Here is a 20,619-nt window from a genome sequence, read left to right as displayed (position 1 = left end):
CCTCTGCCGTTTGGAGGAGTGAAAGAGCTTTTTACTGCTTATAATAGTTATAATGTTGTGTATTCTTTTTTCTAGCTTAATAGCTACATTTATCAGCCTGTGTCGACACATTGTTGACACATCAAAAACAGCTGTCTACCGGTGTCTTTTCTCTCTCCTTTCTGACAGTCATCCGAGCCTTAGTCAGAGTTTATAACAAAAACAAAGGACAGGCTTGTGGGGTGTTTTGTATTACTCGTCAAGTTTTGTTCTTAGTCAGTGAAAATGCGTTTCTGCTAATAGCTAGCTAATAGTAACTTAACACCTGGCACCATTTCATTTGTTACTATGGTAACCGTCAGGCGTCAGTGCGGTAAATGGAGCTGTGAGTGTGCTGGGTTGTCAGACAACAGTTGGACCACACACACTCATATTGTGTTGTAGCTGAACACAACTAAACCAGCCGTGAAAGAAAAGAGACTTGAGACATGGACAACTGTGATTTGGAGAAGCTCTCTGTCTCTGGTGGTGTTAAGCTCCATCCAGCCTTCACACCAGCAGTTACAGACTACACAGTGACAGTGGAGAGCAGTGTCAGCAAAGTGACTCTGGACCTGCTTACCAGTGACTGCGGGGCTTCATACAGTATTGTGAGTACTGTCCTGCAAATCATATGACACTTACCTCTGGTTTGTCTGCTAAGACTCTTTCACTTAAAATTCAACCTCGTTTTTCTTGTAATAATGCAGCTCTTTGGTGACGGCTCCAGAACCGTCAAACTGAATGATGGGTTAAACAGAGTAGAAATCGAGGTGGTAGCTGAGGATGGCACCATAAAAAGATACTCCGTAGGAATCACCAAGCTGTCTGCAAAGATCGCAGAGCTCAGTAGTCTTATTGTGGAAGGAGATATTCCACTTCGCCCTACATTCTCTTCTAAAGTCTATGAATACAACAGTGAGTATCAGTTGTGATACAACCTGACTGAGTTAAACAGGTTATATTAAAAAACTGTCTTATTTTGCCACTGTTTAGGTTTTAATGTTGTGTGAATATGCATGCCATACTAGCACTGGTAGCAGTTAATGTAAATGTTGTTTTCTGTTGTCCTCATTGCACACTTTCCTCCCAGGTATTGTTCCCTTTCATTGTAATGCGGTGACGCTGCTTCCTAAAGTGCCAGACAAAAACATAAAAGTTACAGTGAATGGGGCAGACAGCTCACAACCAGTTCTTCTGAATTTTGGAGACACTGTGGTGGAGATCTCAGTCTGTTCAGCAGATGGCAGTAATTCACAGGTGGGATGTAACACCAGTAGATGACTGCTCATTATCAGATAGGCAGTAATGATGTGATTCAAGACTTTAATGTATGTTTAATTATCACAATGCATTGTTGAAATTATATTCCAAAACATATACTGAACACCTTCATAGCTTTGCACCTCATCTCATCCTTGCCTGATTACCTACCTGATAACCTACACTAATTTTACATGTTAAAGCCTACACACACTTTTAGTTGTTCCACATTCATTAATAACACTACATAAGTCATTGTGTTATTTTATATTTTGTAAAGCTGTTTAAAGCTGTTTTAACTGTCAGGTGTACACAGTGTCGGTGACTCGAGAGCTAATTCCCATGGCTGTGACCTTCACTGATGGGAAGCAGCAGCTGGACTATGAATGTCCAGTGTCCCTGAGTGCTTTTTATAGGCCTGTATCTATCAGCCACAGGTGAGACTTGAATAGAAGATTTATGGGAAAACATTAACTGCAGTAGTAAAAGCAGTCATCCCCATTAGCATTTTCATTTTAACAGCATTTTCTTTCTGTGACAAGTGCTTCACAGTTGTAAAATACATGAAACTAACAGTCAGTAGTGGATGCACAGTTTCTGTTTGCCAGTGGATATTGCCACCAATTCCCTATATTAGCTATTTTGTTTCACTTTGGTTAATTATGGCCACTGAAGATAAAAATGCCATATGCCGTAGTACCTTAGTAGCAAAGACTATGCACATACTATTGTCTATATTAGCTCAGCAAATACTGCCAAGATCAGACTGATTCTCTTTTTGATTTGCAGTGACCCAAAGCACATCTTCTCAAGGCCTTATATTGAGATGCTGGCACGAAGATCCAAAGTCGACCCACTTAGTGACTGTCCACTGGGAGACAGCTGGAAGGTCGTTGAACTGGACCTTGACAGGGAGATGTCTGCTGCTCTGGTCAAATGCTTCTTTACTTACAGAGGTAAGACTTGGAGACTTAGGTGAGATTTTTCTAGATCAGTTGAACTATTTCTGTCCTTAGAACAGCTCTACCTCTTAAGAAATCCTTGTATAACTACATTGTTAATATGCTAGGTACACTTGCCTTACGTCCCAAACACCCTGGTTACATTACCTATACTATCATGTAACATGATGTTCTGTATGGTAGACAACTATTATGTTGCTGTAATGAGAGGGATATTATTACTTAACTAAGACCTTGTGTATCCAGCTGTCATGGGCTAAAGGCTAGATTTTATATCAGGTCTTTATATCCAGCAGGCTTTCCTCTGCTTGGTTAGATGTGTATTTCTAGACAATCAAGAAAATCAAGATTTATTTTTTAATTGCAGGGTCTACCACTGAACAATTAGATAGAGAGCTGCACCAGAACAACATGTAAAAGACTCTTTCCTATAGTGGTAGTTCAGTACAGTTGTTGGAACTCAATTTGCACAGTTGGTTGTATCTGTAGGGAAAGTAATTCTGCAGTCTTTAATTAAACATGACAGCTCAATTCACCCGGTAAAAAAGAAGCAAGCTTGAATAACCCTACCACAAATGTGTCATTTAAGGTGATGATACAGCCTTTCCTGTTACACTTTTCATTATTAGAGGACAATACCACAGTAGTGCCTACATCTAGTGTTTGATTTACTGTGTCTTTGATGTTTTTTTTTTTTTTTAACAAAGGATGTGACAGTGTAATGAAACTGTCTGAGCTGGGGTCACACTTTCTGGACTGTCCACATAAGCCCACAGGGGACCTAGATGCAAAGGTCAGTATGAAAGATTAACCAGCTCCCTGCATTACCAGAATCACTGCTATCGACCTTGACTCTGCTCATGCTTTATTTACAAGTCCGCGCTCCCTTCACAGGGACTAAGTGCCGGTTTAACTTCTAAAGTAAAAGTATCTTGTGTATGTGTAGTAACACAGCTGAGAGTGGATGAAACAGTAATTTGAGTGCAGTGCATGTGTGCAGGTTTTTGTGGATGGGTGCAGAGGTGTGTTAATGTCATTGCATTTAATTCATTGTTACCATGACTCCAAACTCCATAACATGTAAATGCACTGCACTTGTGTTCATGTTCATTTTCAGGATGTGACAGAGACAAGTTGGTATAAGAAGCACTTTGCATCATCTAGTTGTTTGGAGACAGAGACTAAACACCATTTGGAGGTAATAAATCACTTTTGCTATTTCACTTTGTATTATCAGTGTCTAAAGTCTGCCAAAGTCTAAAGTTTGCGTTAGATACACCACTTTACATCTTCCTCAGTAAACATAAACAGATATTCCATTCATGAAAAGAAACAGGAATTTGCCCTAGTGATTCTATGGCCTTCAGTTTTCATCAACAATATTCTTAAGAAAACATTTTTACTCCTTGAAGTCCTTATATCACTTTAGTAAATTTAATGATCCTTGATAATTTCAGATAATATTTTGTAAGTAAACGATGATATCAAGGCTTTAAAGGTGAGTACACACTTTTACTGTCTATACCAAACTATATAGTATAGACTGTGATTAAGGGGATTTACCTCCACCATATCCTTGCTTGCTATTGTAGGACAATAAATCATGATGTAGTTCAAATAGTCATCACCACAGTCATCTGTTTTTGCTTGGCCTGTTGTACTTCATGGGTGGATGACGGTTGTTTTCTTTGCCTACTACAGGTGCGTAACTGGGAGAAAAGACTACAAATGACAGCAGGTGAAGACAGTGTGGATAAACTGTGCACCTTAGCCAAGGATCACCTGAAATTCTACCGGCAACACCTGCCAAAACCAGGCACGTAACACTTTCCAAACCAAGAGTATGGGATCAGATTTTAAGTCATCTAGCTAAGTCTATTGGCAAACACTACTAATTGTAACAGTAATAGAACTTGTTTTTTTCCACCAAAATACAACCGCCTGATTTCTATAACCTTCTTAAACCTTTCTTAAATCACAATGCACATTACTATTACAATAAAAATGCTTTATTATCATCCTTTTTTTAGAGGGGCTGGTCCAAAAAAAGGAGTGCAGGCCAGATTGAGTGTCACAAACTGTGTTAATCAAAATGTTTTATCAATTTTCTGTATATATTGCATCCATACTACCATATCTGCACTACAACCCTGCCTTGTTGGTCTTTCTTTTTATAAAATGCTGTTATTCAAAATTACCATCCACTCTAACAGGGAGTTTGTGGAGTTTTTTAAAATATATTTAGCAGCTAAACAACAAAACTATCTGTTAAGTATTCAAACAGACTCTCAGCAAGTGGACAGAAGAGTCATTTTCCTTGCCCTGCTTTGGCACAGCAGCTTCAGCCTCAACCATTAAAAAATACATGAAAACGGGCTAGTTAGCGGCCACCTCGGGAGCGTCCTCCTCTCTCTGACATGTCAGGCACTCAAGTTACTGCTCGTCTTTTCTCGGCTGCTCGTGCCTGGCTAATTGTTTGATGACTCTGAGAAGTGACATTTGAAACTTATCCCAGAGGACTGAATAAAAGTCACTGGAACTGAACTGAGAAGTAACACCAGAGAGAGAGAGAGAGAAAGAAGAGGAGGAAAGAGAGTTGGTGTGAGATAGGGAGAACTAGAGACAGTTAATGTTCACCTCTTGAAATATAAACAAGCCCTCTCTGCATGGAGGATGATGAATGACAAGTGCTGTTCAGTCTGACCTCTTGTGTTGTGTTACTGCAAAACACAAAGATCATGTTGTATCACTCTTGTAGATATTATCAAGGTGGAGAAACCTATTTAATTTTTTAATATTAAAGCACTGTTTTTTATCTAATATATTAGTAAAAAAAAATAAAAATAAAAATACAGCAGCAGCAACAGAATGGGTTTTGGATAGGTTGTATAATATTCACTGGTATATAAAAGCTGTGGTATCAGTGCAGTCTGACAGATAAAGGGCGCTCTTGCCAAGGGAAGTTATACTGAATATTTCATGCAGAGGATGCATGCAATCATTTGTAAGTGAAAGAGAGAAGGCGGCCAAATGGGAGATCCTTTTATTCCTCATTACACAGTGCACTGTGAGTGACTGTAAATGAAGATGTATTTATGCCATAAACACTGCTTCAGATAGTAGCGCAAGAGTTCAATTTCAGAGTGAGACTTTTACCTTTAAACTTTTTCATGAGATTGTAACACAGGAAAGCAACCAAATTGTTAATTGTTAGTAATAAAAATGAAAAAGGTTAGAATGTAAAATGACAAATTTAAAAATAAATGAAGAATGATGATTAGGTTTTTTTATTTTATTCTTCACTTTTCCACAGGGGACATGTTGCAGTATGAGGATGGCCAGTCTCCTCTGCAAAGCCTGGAGCAGGCTGCTGTCCACTACGCATCAGCTATCCGACTCAGCTCCAGAGATGCCAGACTCCACTTCCTGTTGGGCCTTGTTCTGGAGGAGCAGCACTATGCCACAGAGATGTATGGCCTCCAGAGGAAGGTAGTGTCAGGAAATGTACTGGGGTAAAAACAAGCTCTCTAAGCCAGTCGTTGCGACTTGCATGACTAAAGATGTTCCCCTAAAGATGGCCTGTAAGGATCCTGACTTAAATGTGATTGTACTACATCATGCTCAAAGGCTTTCCCACCCACATTTTCTCTGCAATACAGATTCAAATAATAATAAAACATGTAATATCACATGAAGCATGTGGTGATCAAGGGAGTCAGAGAAAGCTTTAAGGAAATATTAAAAGTTTAACACATAACACTACAATTTTGAAATTTGATAATTAATCATATTATTGACACAACAACCCAACCTCTCACTGTTTCTTCCCCTCACCTCCAGGCTGACAGGGACAGAGATGAATTAAGCGATGCCAAATCGACAGCACGTCAGGACGACATCCTGGCTGTGTGTAAACTCCACGGGTTCCTCGGCACGCCCACAGTGGAGAACCAGCTTCAGGCCTTGGATAAAGAGTATCAGCAGCTCAAAGAGCAGGGGCAGTCCAGTAAAGCAGACTATGTTCAGACTCTCTACATCTGGCTCTCCAAGAAAACTGGCAAGGTAACCGTGTTGTACTCTAGTTTCCTTGCTTGCTAGAAACTGCCACAGGCTATGGATACTTCAGTTGTGCGTTTTTATGTAGCTTTTTGTGTAATGTGAGAGACTGCTGTGACACATGCTAACAGTGCTGTTCTGTAAAGCTGTCTGGATTAAAGCACCCACTAAATAATTACTCATCACTAAATGGCAGATGAAATTGAACTCCCCCCCCCCCCCTTTGTTGCAGGATAGCGGTTCAGCTGCGCGCGATGAGGAGAACTGCGTCCACCGAGCTCTGATGAAATACCTGGACGCTTGGTCTCTGAGTCCAGACAGCTGGGAGTACAACCTCCATGTGGGAAGGCTGCTGCTGCTGCTGCAGGGGAGGAGCAGGGAGGCCCTGCAGCATCTCCAGAGCGGCCTAGCACTGCGCTCCTTACATCCTGCACTCAGGTCATATCATAGATGTATTGTTGGTACAGAGTACAAAGAGATGAGAGCATGTATATCATTTTCTGTGTCACTGTAATATAACAGTACCAACCTCTCAACCCTGCTGGTCAAAGTTGAGAGGCTTAGCAGTTCAACAGGGCAAACGGGGTCTGGATTAACATTTAAAAGCACAGAGCAGGAGCTAGCTTTATATTCAACATCTCCTCTGTGTTGCCTTCATTTTCTCAGATTCTTCACTGGGCTGGCTCTGCTGCAGCAGGAGCAGAAAGCCACCGAGGACACAGAGAAGGAGGCTGCCCTGTTCTTACAACAGGGACTGGAGCACTTTGTCAGCCAGCGCTGCAGCAAGAGGTATGTGTGTGTGTGTGTGTGTGTGTGTGTGTGTGTGTGTGTGGTGTGGTGGAGGTGGATGTATTCAGCAAGAGAAGGAAAGGGCATGACAGTATCAGAAATGTACCACGATGTTCTGAAGCCTGCAGTAGGGAGAATAGACCATCATAGTCTGCAGAAACACACTGACTTACCATCTGCGGAGTCACCCATACACAGGTGCTTTTTTTAAAAAGATATTTCAAAGTCTAGATGTTGGTTTTTCACAAACTGCCATCTTTGTCAGTTACTGGGAAAAAAGCAAACCTGGGCAAAACACAAAAGCTTGAATTGAAAAGGGGAGAACGTTTGGGTGACGATTAAGACTTCATTCTTTAAAAAGCTGAAAAAGTAGCAGGGTAGACTTTTGGATTGACCACTCCCTGTGATTTGCAATGAAGGAACTTCTGCCCTTTTCTTTGTTTTTTTCCTTATATGTAAGCTCATCATGGTCATCATTCTTTTTCATGATTTTCTCTACAGCTGGGTGGAGCAGGATCCATCCGAGCCCCTGTCCAGCCTCAGCACCCAGTTCCTACGAGGTCTTCTCACTCTGGGTCAGCTGCAACAGAGAAACACGCTGTCTGAGAAGGCCATGAGTGCTGAACAGGTCTATCACACGTATGTTACAAGGTTTAAGACTTAAACAGTTTTTTTTATTGGTGATATTGCCTCTTTACTCAGTGTTTGTGTCGGATCTCAGCTCCAGTTAGCAATTTCACTCATCTCCGTGGTGTACGTGTGGTTCAGAGAAAAGCCTTCACATCAGTATGAACAAGTTTAAATAAGCATTTAAGCACCTCTGAGAAGCCTGTGTCTGATCTGTCTCTGTGCCCGAATGCTTCAGCGTAGCGGTGCTGACTGCCCAGAGTGTGAGTCAGTGCGTGTGCCGTGGTGAGGTGAGCAGGCAGCTGGAGTGGGTGTTGCTGGATGCTCACTTCGCCCTGCTGCAGAGGCTGATCCAGCAGGGTGAGCGCCAGGCCAAGGCTGGCATCAAGAGGCAGTCCCTGGTGGCAAAGAGATGCCAGGCCCTGACGGCTCTCATACGACTCACCTCCATCGCCTCCTGTCAGGAGCTGCTTGACATGCAGGAGAGGGTAAGGGCAAGGAAACATTCAAAATGCATATTTTATATTTTATATGCTGTTACTGCACATTGAATCACCATAGCTAGTCCATATCTTGACTGGTATGTCAATAAGTGCTCAATGTGACAGATAATTCCTACTTCTACCTTCTTCCTGCTTCCCCTGGCTGCTTTGTACAGGCATGTCAGCTGGCAGTAGTGACCACACCACGGGACAGCCATGCCCTGTGCCTCTTGGGTCTGGCTCAGCTGGCTCAATATGACAACAACCCAAATTCAGACAGGTCAAAGGAAGCCATAACTGACGCCTGCCTCAGCTTCCAGGCCAGCATTGAACTGGAAAACAAGACTCAGAGCGGAGAGACACCTGAACAGCTGAGCAGTGAGTCTCTGTGGTGCAGCTACTATCCTCAGAATCACAGCTGGCTAGCAGAGAATTATGTAGGGATGGGCCTCATCATATGTTGATGTAAAAATTATATGGAGAGAACTGGTTTCATGACAAATCAGGCTGGATGTGATATGATAACCTGAGCAATTTTCAGTCGATTAATGTCCCTGCTGTTCACATTTAACAATTATGATAGTATTTTAGAAATGAGCTCCTCGCCCACATTAATTATCCTGTTTACTCAGAACAGAAGTGGTGGCAGGACCGGCAAGAAGCTGAAAATGAGAAAGCCACCAAGCAGTCCATCGCCCAACCAGCAGGAGTGAAGGGCCCTTCTGACACCAGTGTGGCCAAGAGAGGAGTTAGGCGGGGCGGGGGACCCGGTCAAGCACGGGTGGCAGCAGCTGTAACCAAAGCTCCCGCTCCCGCACCCCCAGCCCCCATCAGGGGAGGGAAAGCCGCCCGGACCGCAGCCAAAACTCCTGCAGCCAGGTGAGTCACACCGGCAGCCTGAGTCAACCATTTGGCAGACCTGCTATGTGGTTGTCTGTGGATGTTTGTTCACTTCTATTTATTCATGGATGATTTCCTGTGGATGTGCATGGTTTTCAGCACTATCCTACTTCACATCCATGCCAAGTACAAACACAGTCTTTTACTGTTTATTGATCTGCGTAGCTTCACTGGAACAAGTCTTGAGTATGTTTCCTTGTAGAGGCTGTGTGAAAAGTGAATCCTTTGAATCAAGGAAATATTCACAGATCTTGAAAAGTTTGAGGATTACGCTGAAATATGTGTGTGTATACGCATATTAGCAAAACATTACAAAACTCAGACATTAACAGTGACAGAAATGTGATGTGTATAGCACATTTTTTGCACAAGCACAAATTAAACTTATTGTAAAACAACATAAACAGACTTTTGTAATCAATTTCAGAGCCTTTGTATTACATTTTCTCTCCTGTAGGGGGAGAGCTGGAGCAGCAGCCAAGCCAGATGGATCAGTTAAACCTTCCAACAGTGGTGCTAAACCCCAGCTCCCTGCCATCAAGTCTAAACAGAACTGTCGCCCTGATACTGTTGAGACAGCAGAGGGTAAGGCGTGACAAAAGTATTGAGTGACATACTTAGTTCCCCAAATTCTCTTCATGATTTAGGGGGAGCAACTCTTTATTTTAAAATGAATATTGTGCTGTTATGCAGTTGTACACAGGAGGTATGAATGGGCTTTTTAAATTCAAGTTCACACCTCAAAAGAAGGGAAGAAAGGAAGTATTCTGTGCAGAAGAGGAGGAGTTCAAAATATATAAAAATGTAATAAATTCCTTGATGACAGCCGTTCAAATGTGATAATGTGATGACACACCTCACACTGTTTCTGGTATGGTAACTCTCTTTATACCGTTTTGCAAGGACATGTAATCATTAAACAGGCTGAGTAGTATAAGATAAAAAATGTTCCAGTTCCACTTCAAATAACAATTGTGTCATTGTGAAACCTCACCTCTGACATATCATGAAATAACGTCAGTAACAGACATCTTTTATTGTCTTTTTCCTCCTCTATTTGTCAAAGGAGGTAATTATACTTTTATGTGTGTTTCAGAGCGTCCTGTGGAAGACAGAGTCAGTGTGTCCACTCCACTGAACCGCAGGTCTCATATCTCACGGCTGGGTCTGGCCCGCGCCCTGTCGCGTTCTGCAGGCACCCAAGACCAGGCAAAACACCTCTACCAAGAGGTCATCTCCATCGCACCAGCGGTCAGTTGTTATCTGTTACATTTAGATTTCAGGCATTTCCTCAGTTATTTTACAATGCAGCTTATACACCAGTCTTGGTGATTAATTCTGGTAGAATGTTCACAGGTTGGTTCTGATGGATTAGACATTTTACAGGTGTAAAGTAGTCTAGTTAGCAGATGTCTGGTGTAGAATGTAGTCCAAATAAGATGTGGTTAATGAATAACCTGGCCCTCTAGGTCCATGATGCTTACATTGAGCTTGTGCAGCTTCTGGAGACGTCAGACCCTCAGGCTGCAGTGGAGGTTTACTGCAGATTCCCTCTCAAGCCTGTGGCTGAGCAAAGCTTTGACGACGCCTTCATCACAGGAGAGATCGTCCGCATGCTGATGACGATGGAGCAGTACGACCACCCGCAGCTGGGCCCCAGCCTCGTAGCATACGGCAAAGTCATGGGCCTAAGTGATTACTATTACTATTATTAACACTGGAGACGTGGTAATTTTAGTCCTGCAAGATTGCACATTAAGATGTCAGTCACAGAAAAATATGAACTGACTTTCACATTCGTTTGTTAAAAATAAACCAATGCTATGTGTCAAACCTCCACCCATCTTGAATGACAGGCACGTTTTAAAAAAAACCACAGCACTTACTATTTGCAAACACTGGCTTGCCACAATTTTCTTAGTAGTCACCTTGACTATATTTAATACATGTGTTGTTTAAATAGTGTTGTATTAAAATCATCCAGCCAGGCCCATGTGACATGCCACGGCATGCTATTTATAGACATGTCTCACATTCAACTGGTGCCATGGCCAGATAGATGGCATGACATATTACATAGAGTACATACATGCAGCATGATCTCAGATGAATAACAGGGCAGGTCAGGTTGGAATCATTTAGTTATCTTGAGATGTTTGATGTGAAAATCGAATAAAAGACCATTTAAAAAATTTTAAACAGACCTCAAACAACATGACATTTTTAATGTAATTTTGAAATGAAACTCTTATGTGTTGAAACATTTGTACTAATCTGTGTCTGTGTTTGTAGGTTGCATAGAGAAATACATTGACATCTTGGATGGAAAGTCCATGTACAAACTGCTGAAGAGCGTCTACGCGAAGATCCACGACAGACAGGAGGACGATCAGGAACTACAGGACTTCTTCAGGTTCAAATGCTGGATATAATAATGCTGGTAACCTTCTAGCAGATGCCTGTATTAACCCTGGCTCCTTAAGTGACTCACAGTTTGTTTACTCTGCATCAAAGGACATCTTTTGTCTTGAGTTGATAAGACACTTACTGTGTTCATACAAACAGTACTTCTCTTCACTTTACTTACTCCTGATGTCATTAATAAGCCTTTCATGTTGGACAGAGAACACTGAGAAAATGTTCTTTTTTTCTCCAAAAGCACATTTAATTTGAAAACACAGAGTTCTCATTAAAATGTCATATCAAAAGTAGCAACTTTAACAATAGACAAAATTGGAGTACAACATTCACCAACAGTGCAACAAAAGACTGGTTTTTCAGAGAGCATCCTACAAAAATGGAAACAAATAAAGAAATTAAATCTTGATCTCCAAAGTGTTATTCCGAGCCAGAGGCTGTATGACTCATTTATCCATCCTAACAAGAGGCTTTTTGATATGGGAAGTGTATCATTGTGTTACAGGGGTATTTCTCTGCACTAGAGGATAACACTGCCTCCAAGGCTCAGCCAAGCGATAGCATTTAACAGAGATGAAATTACACAACCCACACACAAGATATCCCAGTTCATTTGACTTAAATGCTTCTCTGGCAAGATGAGTATCACTTCTATGAAATCTATATGGACAGCCGCCAAAACCTGCAGTAGGAAATTGCTGTCTTTGAATAAAAGATCAATCCAAAGATGACCGGAGGTACAATTCAGCCTCACAGAAAGGCAGTGACAGTGAGTATTGGTACTTCTCTGCTTGCACCTTGTTTTGTATTGTACTGCACAGACCATCAGTCTTTGTTGTAGTCTACTTTTTCACACCACGTTGAGCTTGGTGACAATGAGCACGCGGACACACTGGTCAAAGCCTGAACACACACACAGGCCCTGCTTGTCAGGACTCCAGTCCAGGCTGGCAATTGGCTGAGTGGACAGAGTGGCGTTTTGTAAGAGGTTAACGGTGCCGGCTACGCCCACATCCACGTTGTCTGAGTCCTTCTTGCTCCTCTGAGCAGGATACTCACTGGAAATACAATGCAACGCATCAAAACACGAGAAAAATATGAGCCAGTTTCTAGCAAGACTCTTATTAAACAGCCATCCCAGTGAGCACGTATCTATCTTGAAATTGAACTAAACATTGCTGTAGTTAAAGGTGAATTACTTACTATTTCCACAGATGCAGGTTGCCTGCTCCCCCTGCAGTCATAAAGATGTCTCGGTTTTGAGGCAAATGCCTCACTTGCCAGATGGTTGACTTATGAGCCTGAAATAAAGAAGAGGGGTCCTTTACTTTTCATAACCATTAAATCAGTAATGACAACATTCACTCTTAGCACCTTTCCAGACAATGTATACCTGTGTAAAAAACCTTTCAACCACTTTACTGATCAGCATGGCCTTAATGTTGTCCAACTTTTGTCAAGATTGTTGTTCCTTACACAGACTCTTACTTCGGTGCTGACTTAAATTCTGAACTCTGTTTAAAAGTATGTTACTTATGGGATAGTTTTTATCCCTAGTGTGATCTCAGATCAGGCCTCTTTCTCCAGTCCCCACCCTCACTAATGCTCCACTTTCCTTGTGTAAACATTGTTAATGACTTCATTGAAACCCTGTGTCTGATTTCAAGAAACAATGTGGTAATGCAACATGTAAATATGCTGAACTGGCAATAAAAAACAAATTGTATCCTATTTAAAAAAAAACAAAACAAACAAATCTGACAAAAACATACCAAATCTTTAAAATCAACAAGCCCTAATTTTTATCTATTGGTTTTGAGATTAGATGATATATAAAATAATATATTAGAAAATCCAATGTCTCAGTCAAGGGTTAAGGTTTGTCTTTAAAGCTACACTGATTTCTTATTTTAGACCAAAAAAATCTGGTGGAACCTTATGATTCATGGTTGGAGACATTGATGTGCCAACTGTTGATCTCTCTGAAGAACTGGACAAATATTTAGAAAGCTGAGTCCTCTGATCTCTCAGACCTGGCAAACACTTGCCGAGCTGGACTGTGCTCTAATGCCAGCTTAAGTGTGTTTTTCTAGCATTTTCCCACAAAAAGCTACACTTCTCTCTCCTTTCTGGTCCAGTGTCATTTTTGGCCGGTGTCACAAAGCCGCAGAGAAATGTTAGACAAACACAACCCCAAACACTTCCAGCTGTGAAAACGGTCAAAACGACGTGTGCCCCCATTTCCCTCTGTACCATACAAATGTAAGAAATAATAATAATAATGATAATAATCACTTGACATTTTTCCATGCGTGGGAGCCAAACATCCATCTGGCTCGCCTCGCCCAGGTCAATTACCTTTTCGGAAACAGAGGCAAAGCCCTTGGTGGGGTGCTGGGTTCTCATGTCAAAGACATGGAATTTTCCCTCCAGTGAGGTGGCCACCAGCTTGTTCATGTTGATGTCTTTCCTGTCAAACTCCACGCAGCATACCTGGTCATGATGTAAGAAAAAATAACAGTCATTCCCTGGGGCATTTATCACATGGCAGGTCTCCACCACAAATTTTTCCATACAACAGAATGTGTTGAAATGGACGTAATGACCCGTGGCAGCTTCATTCACATTCTGGAGGTGATGAATAAGAGCGATGGCTATAAAAACAAAATCAGTGCGGTGCTTTGTGTGTGACATGTGAGGGGACCGTGCATTGACTGCAGATTTCCCCTGTGGTTTTTGTGTTTAGTCTAAATAATGCTGGGAAGTCATTTTCAGCTCTGTCTCCACATCTGTCCCTGTTTTTGTCTACTGTATGATGTATGTTTGGACAGTTTGTCCTAATAAAAACATTAGTTCTCAATATGAGGATTACTCTCTGTGTTTCAGAACTGAACTGGCTGAATCATGCTGTCAGTTTGAGTTCGTGTTTTCTTCTGAAAAAGGTTGTAATTTTCTTCCTGTGGTGCCACACTGGCTACATGACTTAACAACATCAAGAGGAAAATCTTCCCCCTGAAATATTTAACAACTTCACAAAAATCCCTTGCAATGTGGGCTGTCACACCGCATGTTGGCAGATGTAATTTATGATTTCCCACTTCGATAGAGGTGTTTACCTTACCCCATTTTTAATGTTGGTTTCCCACCGCACAGACATATTCCGCAGGTCAAAGAGTTTGATGTCCCCATTGTCATAGCCAGCACATACACAGCGGTCCTGATCATTGAAGGCATGACCTGTAATGAGAAGGTCAAAAGAAAATAAATGCTGTTTATTCATAATGAAGGCATAGGACCTTCAAAAAATGTTTTGAGATGAAAATATTACACTTTACACACAAAACTTGTGGATGTAGGTTCTCTCAACCCTGAAAGCTTATATTTTACTCACCAAATGCAACAGTCCAGCAGTCCCTCTTGGTTTCTCCTTCCATGGGCTCCATGTTGGCTACAGGTGAATCCCTCTGTCTGGGATCCCAAACCTTTACTGTCCCTGTAACACCAAGAGGAAAAATGATATTCCATCTTACTTAAGCATGAGATCAATTGATTTTTAATATTCACCCTTGGGTGTATTTTCTGTCTTTATGTACTTAACTCTTGACGTCAATGCATTGAAAAGGTTTTAATTGTGAAGTACATCAAACTGCTCTTACCATCTCTGCTTCCTGTGACTATCTCAGGTGCTCCATCACCAATCCCCAGGCCACCAACACCATCAATACTATTCACTATTTCTTTGTGGGCCTTTACACTGTACACTGGCACTTCAGGTATTTCTAGATTCCTGTGGACAATAGAAGTAACTGCTCTGAATGAACCAGCAGACTTAAACACAGGCTCAATGTGAACTCAGTCTCAGTTCATTCACACAGCAGCTATATTAAGAAGACAGTTATGAAACTGTTGAATTGAGTCTTTGGAATTAAAACCGCTTTTAATTTGAAAAAAAAAAAAAAAAACTATTAAAACCTTGCTTTCACAATTTCATTTCATGCCATTACTGGCAAGACAGATGCTGTGACATCAGTGGATGTGGTTAAATACCATATATTGAGATTTCCGTCAAAATCCCCGGTTGCTATGTGTCTTTGTTGAAGAGAGGTGGCCCCAAATGTCCCGCACTTGATGGGCTTAGGTTTCTCTACCTAAAATATAAGAGAAGAAAGGTTTTGTTCAGCTGCAAGAAGGGGACAATGCAGCAAGCAGTGAAATAGTAACATGGAAGGAACATCATATTCTTATTTTTGATTCAATCTTCAATAGTGTGTTAATGGCAAATACCCTACATTAAAAGCTTTAAGGATAATTATGTGAGAAATTAAAAATGATTGATGACAGTATATTTAATTAAAACTGACCAGATATAATAAACGGATATAACCAGTTATATCTGGTCAGGTGAATCCTGACTATCTGAACCCTGGTATTGTACCTTAAGGTTTCCAATTCACCACCCTATTAATCCTGATTTCCCATACCTTCTCTGCACTCCTGAAGTGAACATTTGCTCATGTTGACTCTCATGTGGCTGAACCTAGATGCCTGCCATAGATATTACTGATGTAAGAGGTTTTTTTGTCCCAACTTCCACTTACCTAATGTCAACTGGCTAAAATGCACTGCAAAATGTAAGACAAAGTGCTCAAAGATACATCAAATCTAGAGATTTTCTCTCTGTCACTGATCATATTGCACTAACTTTTCTCTATTAATGAGCTGACATTTGTCTCCACTGATGGCCTGTAAGAGCTAACTCTGTGCACCTGTAAATTGTTAGCAACCTCTTGGATCCCAATTCTACTGCTAATTAGTACTTTATTAAGGGCAGGTGCGCCAGGAAGGTCAAGTGCAATTCTAGTGTATTCTAGCATCATCTGTAATTTAAAAAATGGTAATGATATAGAGGGCTATTCAAAAACATTTGACTAATAGAGGTCATTGCTGCCTTAATGTTGTCTGTTGCTATGGAGACAACAACCTAGCGAGACTTTTCTAGAAACCTCAGATAAGTCACATGTATTATGATACATTTGAGGAAAGGGGGAACAATAGCAAACACGAGTAACATGGTAAGTTGTTATCTACCTCCTTGATAAGTTGAGCCTCTCCGTGCTGCACTTCATATATTTGCATTACTCCGGTTCCTCTTGCAAAGTTCCCGAGGCTGACAAACTTCGCACTGCACGGAATCCATTTACTGTCAAAAACGGTGTAGTTCAAACTCTTCTGAATGTGCGCAATAATCTGAGGCTTTGATAGAGGCGACGACATCTTGGCTGATTCGGAAATGTTCTGTTAAACGGCTGAAATCTTATGAAAAGTAACAACACAAACGTTCATGGGTACACTTCGCTGCCAAAACAAACGAGGTCCTCGTGCCAGGGCTGCCCAAACAGATGCCTGACAAGATATTTAACTCTCAAGAAAATATTAACACCACAAACAATATATTCAGATATTCTGTTTAATAAAACTAAATTAGAGAGACCCATTGAGATTTATTTATTAATTATGACGCTAGTATTCATTATTTTCACTCTACAGGCGTCAACGATATGGCAGTTTGGGTCCTTTCCGCCGCACGAGGGTAGTCCTCATGCCACTGTGGCCTCAGTCTGCCTCAGATTTGACTCTTTAAATTGATTTAAAACTCATTTTGGGATGGACGCTGATAAAAATACAGTTCCTGACGCCGACGCTACCATGGAGACTAAAGATGACACGGAATCATTCACAAAGGTTAAGTCTAAAAAGACTCAGAAGCGAAAACGTGAACAAGATGGAGCGGACATGGACACAGACGGGCCTGTGGCAAACAAGCGGCCGCAGTTTCCACCGATTTCAGGCGACAAATTAAGGGTAACTCTTTTGTGTGCTACATGTTGTCTGTGTGTTTTCTCAAACTTATCCAATATGAGTGTTTCTTCGATGTTATTTGTGACTGCGCTAAATAAAGTTACAGTAGCAGGGAGAGAAAAACATTCAATAACTGCTGTTGTGTACAGTTTTCCTCCTGGCACTTCAGTTGAGACTGGATCCCTGTTCCTAACGCTTGTGGTCTTAGAGAGGGATTTAATATCAATAGACTCTCTAGACTGTCTCTGTTTTAGCTTACATTGTGGGCGGTTGTTGTTAGGTGTTTTATCAAATTGCTTCCATTTTTTGTGTGCCAAGTATATAAAGTCACAGAGAACCACGGGCAATATTGTATTATTCCATCGTAGAAGAACTGTAAGGCTGCAAACAACAATTATCTTCATTATCAATATGCTTGAATATTATTTTCTCTAATAATTGATTGTTTGGTCCGCCCAAGAAGGTGATCATGTCCAAAGCTTTTTTGATTTGATTTAGCTTTTATTTCCTGGCCAGCAGTCAAATATGCAAAGATGTTGAGTTAACCATCATAGAAAACATTTGAAAAGCTGGTATCAGATAATCAGTGAATAAATCTAATTTGTTCTCAAAGAATTATCTGTCACTCGCCCTATCAATCAGCAATAGTCAGCAATACTCTTATGTCATAGCTGCAGTCCCCTGCTACTCAGCAGTAGAAAGTTTTAACCCTCAAAACTTAGGATAAACATTCATAACTAATATCCACCAGGATTAGTGAGACCACCCACAGTTTTACAATTAACATTGCAGATGAATGTAACAGCAATTAAATGCTGAACAGACATAATCAGTCACAATGACAAGTGTGCTTTACTTATGTGTGGTACTAATAATATATCAACAGACTGGACTGCATGACTTTAAAGTAGAGCTGGGGCTGTTTTCTAGTGCTTTATAGATCAAATTATTAATTTAGAAAATAATTTGATAGATTAGTGGAACTTGTTAGTGGAAATAATTAAAGTTTCAAGTGGAATTCTAATAAATCCAAATTTAGTGCTATTGAACATAGTTTTGTTAATACTGTTACATAATATGATTAGAGACATTGTAAGGACTATACCCAAGACATGTAAGGACTTGATTATGATTGTTTCATGTGTGTTTCAGGGACCAGATGAGATGCGCAAAATCCCCGTCCCAGCTCACAGATACACCCCGCTGAAGGAAAACTGGCTGAAGATTTTCACCCCCATTGTAGAAAACCTACAGCTTCAAGTCAGATTCAACCTCAAAACTAGAAATGTTGAAATCAAAGTAAGTTTCCTCAGCTACTTTAAGCAACGTTGACAACCACAGTAATGTCCACTGTTGTTTTTCTCTGGTTCCCACAGTAGTGTCTATGGTGTGTGTAATATGCCCTCCTTTTTTCAGACATGCAAAGAAACACAGGACATCAGCTCGCTCACAAAAGCAGCAGATTTTGTGAGAGCATTTGTTCTGGGATTCCAGGTTGACGTAAGTGCACTAATGGAAGGCTTTGGTGTGCTACGCATGTTTCCATTTTGGCTGTGGCTTTTTCAAATCAGATTTCTTTACCTGTTTTTGTACAAAATGTGTATTTGTCACATCAACATAAAGTTTGGAGAGAGATTTAAGATTAGGACTAGAACAGGTAGTCTTATCTTTGTCAACTTTCATAGTTCACAGTGGTTAAATAAGCAGAGGTACAAATGTAAGCACTTAGTTTTATAATAACTGTCACATTATTTGATTCTTGATGTTTTCTGAATGTCACTTGACTCTTGTATGATTTTTGTTTGACATAACACTCGCTCTTTCTCTTTTCAGGACGCCCTAGCACTCATCAGATTAGATGAGCTTTTCCTAGAAAGCTTTGATGTCACAGACGGTAAGATCACTCCACCATGGTGCTTTCTGTCTGCTCTAAAACTATCCACATTTTAGAACCAGTTTTCTCTCTGCTTGCTGCAAAATGAGCTAAAATGTCCAGTCCCTCAGTGTTGTTAAATTGTTCTCTTGTGTTGTCTGTCTTGGCAGTGAAACCTCTGAAGGGAGACCACTTATCCAGAGCCATTGGAAGAGTAGCAGGGAAAGGAGGAAAAACCAAGTTCACTATTGAAAATGTCACAAAGACTCGTATTGTGCTCGCAGACACGTGAGTACTCTGAATTATTCCTGCAGCATGACAGATGAAATGATAGTCATGATCATTCTGTGGTCACTATTTTGTTACAGTGATTTTTAAATGCCTATTTCATTTCACTTTTGCAGTGAATGATTCTGACAGTTTCACCTCACACAAACGCTCCATAGAAACTTTAAACTTTAGATGAGTTGAAACACTGTTTTCAAACTTTGACACTTCTCTACAACTGGGCTGATTGATTTGATGAAGTTTTGTTGTTAAATGCAGGAACATGCCATTGTGTTGTAGAATTACTGACCAGCAATTGTGAATTCATCACAGGAATATTTAGGTTTTCTCTTTTGAACCTGTACAGAAGGTGCACCTGTAACCTGTTGTGGTTGTTGAGCTGCAGAGAAATGTCTGATTTGTGTCTTTAAACTGAGAAAATTAATGTCTTCATGTCTCTTAACAGAAAAGTTCACATATTAGGGTCTTTCCAGAATATCAAGATGGCCCGGACAGCGATTTGTAACTTAATTTTGGGTAAGAAGGACATTCTTTTTGTTTTGAACTGGTCTACGACATATTTAGACTAATCTTTTTGAATCTACATGTAGTGCTGAGTAGTGACCTTTAAACCCCTCTGCCCTTACAGGAAGTCCACCTTCAAAGGTCTATGGCAACATCAGAGTGGTGGCTAGCAGAGCTGCTGAGAGATTCTGAAGTCTAATTGGTTGCTGTGTGTATTTATGTCTTTCTCCATCGGCTGGTGGAATTCTCATTTTGACGTGAGCTATGGAATTAAGACTGTTGAGTGCCTTCTGGACGGACCTCTCAGGTACCTCTGTAATGGCCTCATGTTTGCAGCTGTTTTTTTTTTTTTTTTGGACCAGTTGGCTGCAAATATGAGAACGTTCTGATACATGCACCAACAGAATGCAGGTATCTGACAATATGCATCTGTGTAAATAAAAAAAAAAAATACATCACTAAAGATGAGTTCAGTTCTGTCACTGAGATGATGTAAGTTTGACTAGAACTAATCATCACACTGAAATGACTGTGTGCTGCCTCCTGACAGTTCATGTTTCTGCTCATGGTGATACAGATA

The 20,619-nt window shown here is 40.8% G+C and overlaps 3 protein-coding genes across 3 annotated transcripts; 2 read left to right on the top strand and 1 right to left on the bottom strand.

Moving 5' to 3' along the window:
- The first annotated feature begins 4 nt into the window (after positions 1-4).
- LOC108873376 (uncharacterized) lies at positions 5-11,938 on the top strand. Its single transcript, XM_018661541.2, has 20 exons — positions 5-629; positions 729-936; positions 1,112-1,278; positions 1,588-1,718; positions 2,071-2,237; positions 2,951-3,036; positions 3,361-3,441; positions 3,945-4,059; positions 5,557-5,732; positions 6,084-6,305; positions 6,532-6,737; positions 6,966-7,088; positions 7,590-7,727; positions 7,954-8,203; positions 8,374-8,575; positions 8,830-9,076; positions 9,555-9,682; positions 10,194-10,348; positions 10,567-10,789; positions 11,390-11,938. The coding sequence occupies exons 1-20, from the start codon at positions 468-470 to the stop codon at positions 11,527-11,529; spliced, it is 3,327 nt and encodes a 1,108-aa protein (XP_018517057.1). The 5' UTR covers positions 5-467; the 3' UTR covers positions 11,530-11,938.
- Positions 11,736-16,913, bottom strand: dnaaf10 (dynein axonemal assembly factor 10). Its single transcript, XM_018661557.2, has 8 exons — positions 16,604-16,913; positions 15,563-15,663; positions 15,172-15,302; positions 14,907-15,008; positions 14,637-14,752; positions 13,874-14,008; positions 12,719-12,816; positions 11,736-12,573 (listed from the first exon to the last, which is right to left on the bottom strand). The coding sequence occupies exons 1-8, from the start codon at positions 16,787-16,789 to the stop codon at positions 12,366-12,368; spliced, it is 1,077 nt and encodes a 358-aa protein (XP_018517073.1). The 5' UTR covers positions 16,790-16,913; the 3' UTR covers positions 11,736-12,365.
- Positions 16,914-17,074: 161 nt separating this feature from the next.
- Positions 17,075-20,424, top strand: pno1 (partner of NOB1 homolog). The gene is made up of 7 exons (XM_018661569.2): positions 17,075-17,377; positions 18,527-18,673; positions 18,791-18,874; positions 19,208-19,268; positions 19,418-19,535; positions 19,981-20,051; positions 20,164-20,424. Exons 1-7 carry the CDS (start codon positions 17,180-17,182, stop codon positions 20,229-20,231), a joined length of 747 nt encoding a protein of 248 aa, XP_018517085.1. The 5' UTR covers positions 17,075-17,179; the 3' UTR covers positions 20,232-20,424.
- The last annotated feature ends 195 nt before the right edge of the window (positions 20,425-20,619 follow it).

This window comes from Lates calcarifer, linkage group LG16_LG22 (genome assembly GCF_001640805.2).
Source record: "Lates calcarifer isolate ASB-BC8 linkage group LG16_LG22, TLL_Latcal_v3, whole genome shotgun sequence".
Taxonomy (NCBI): domain Eukaryota; kingdom Metazoa; phylum Chordata; class Actinopteri; family Centropomidae; genus Lates; species Lates calcarifer.
The sequence above is the reverse complement of the archived record's forward strand: the minus strand, read 5'-3'. Positions and strand labels throughout refer to the sequence as shown.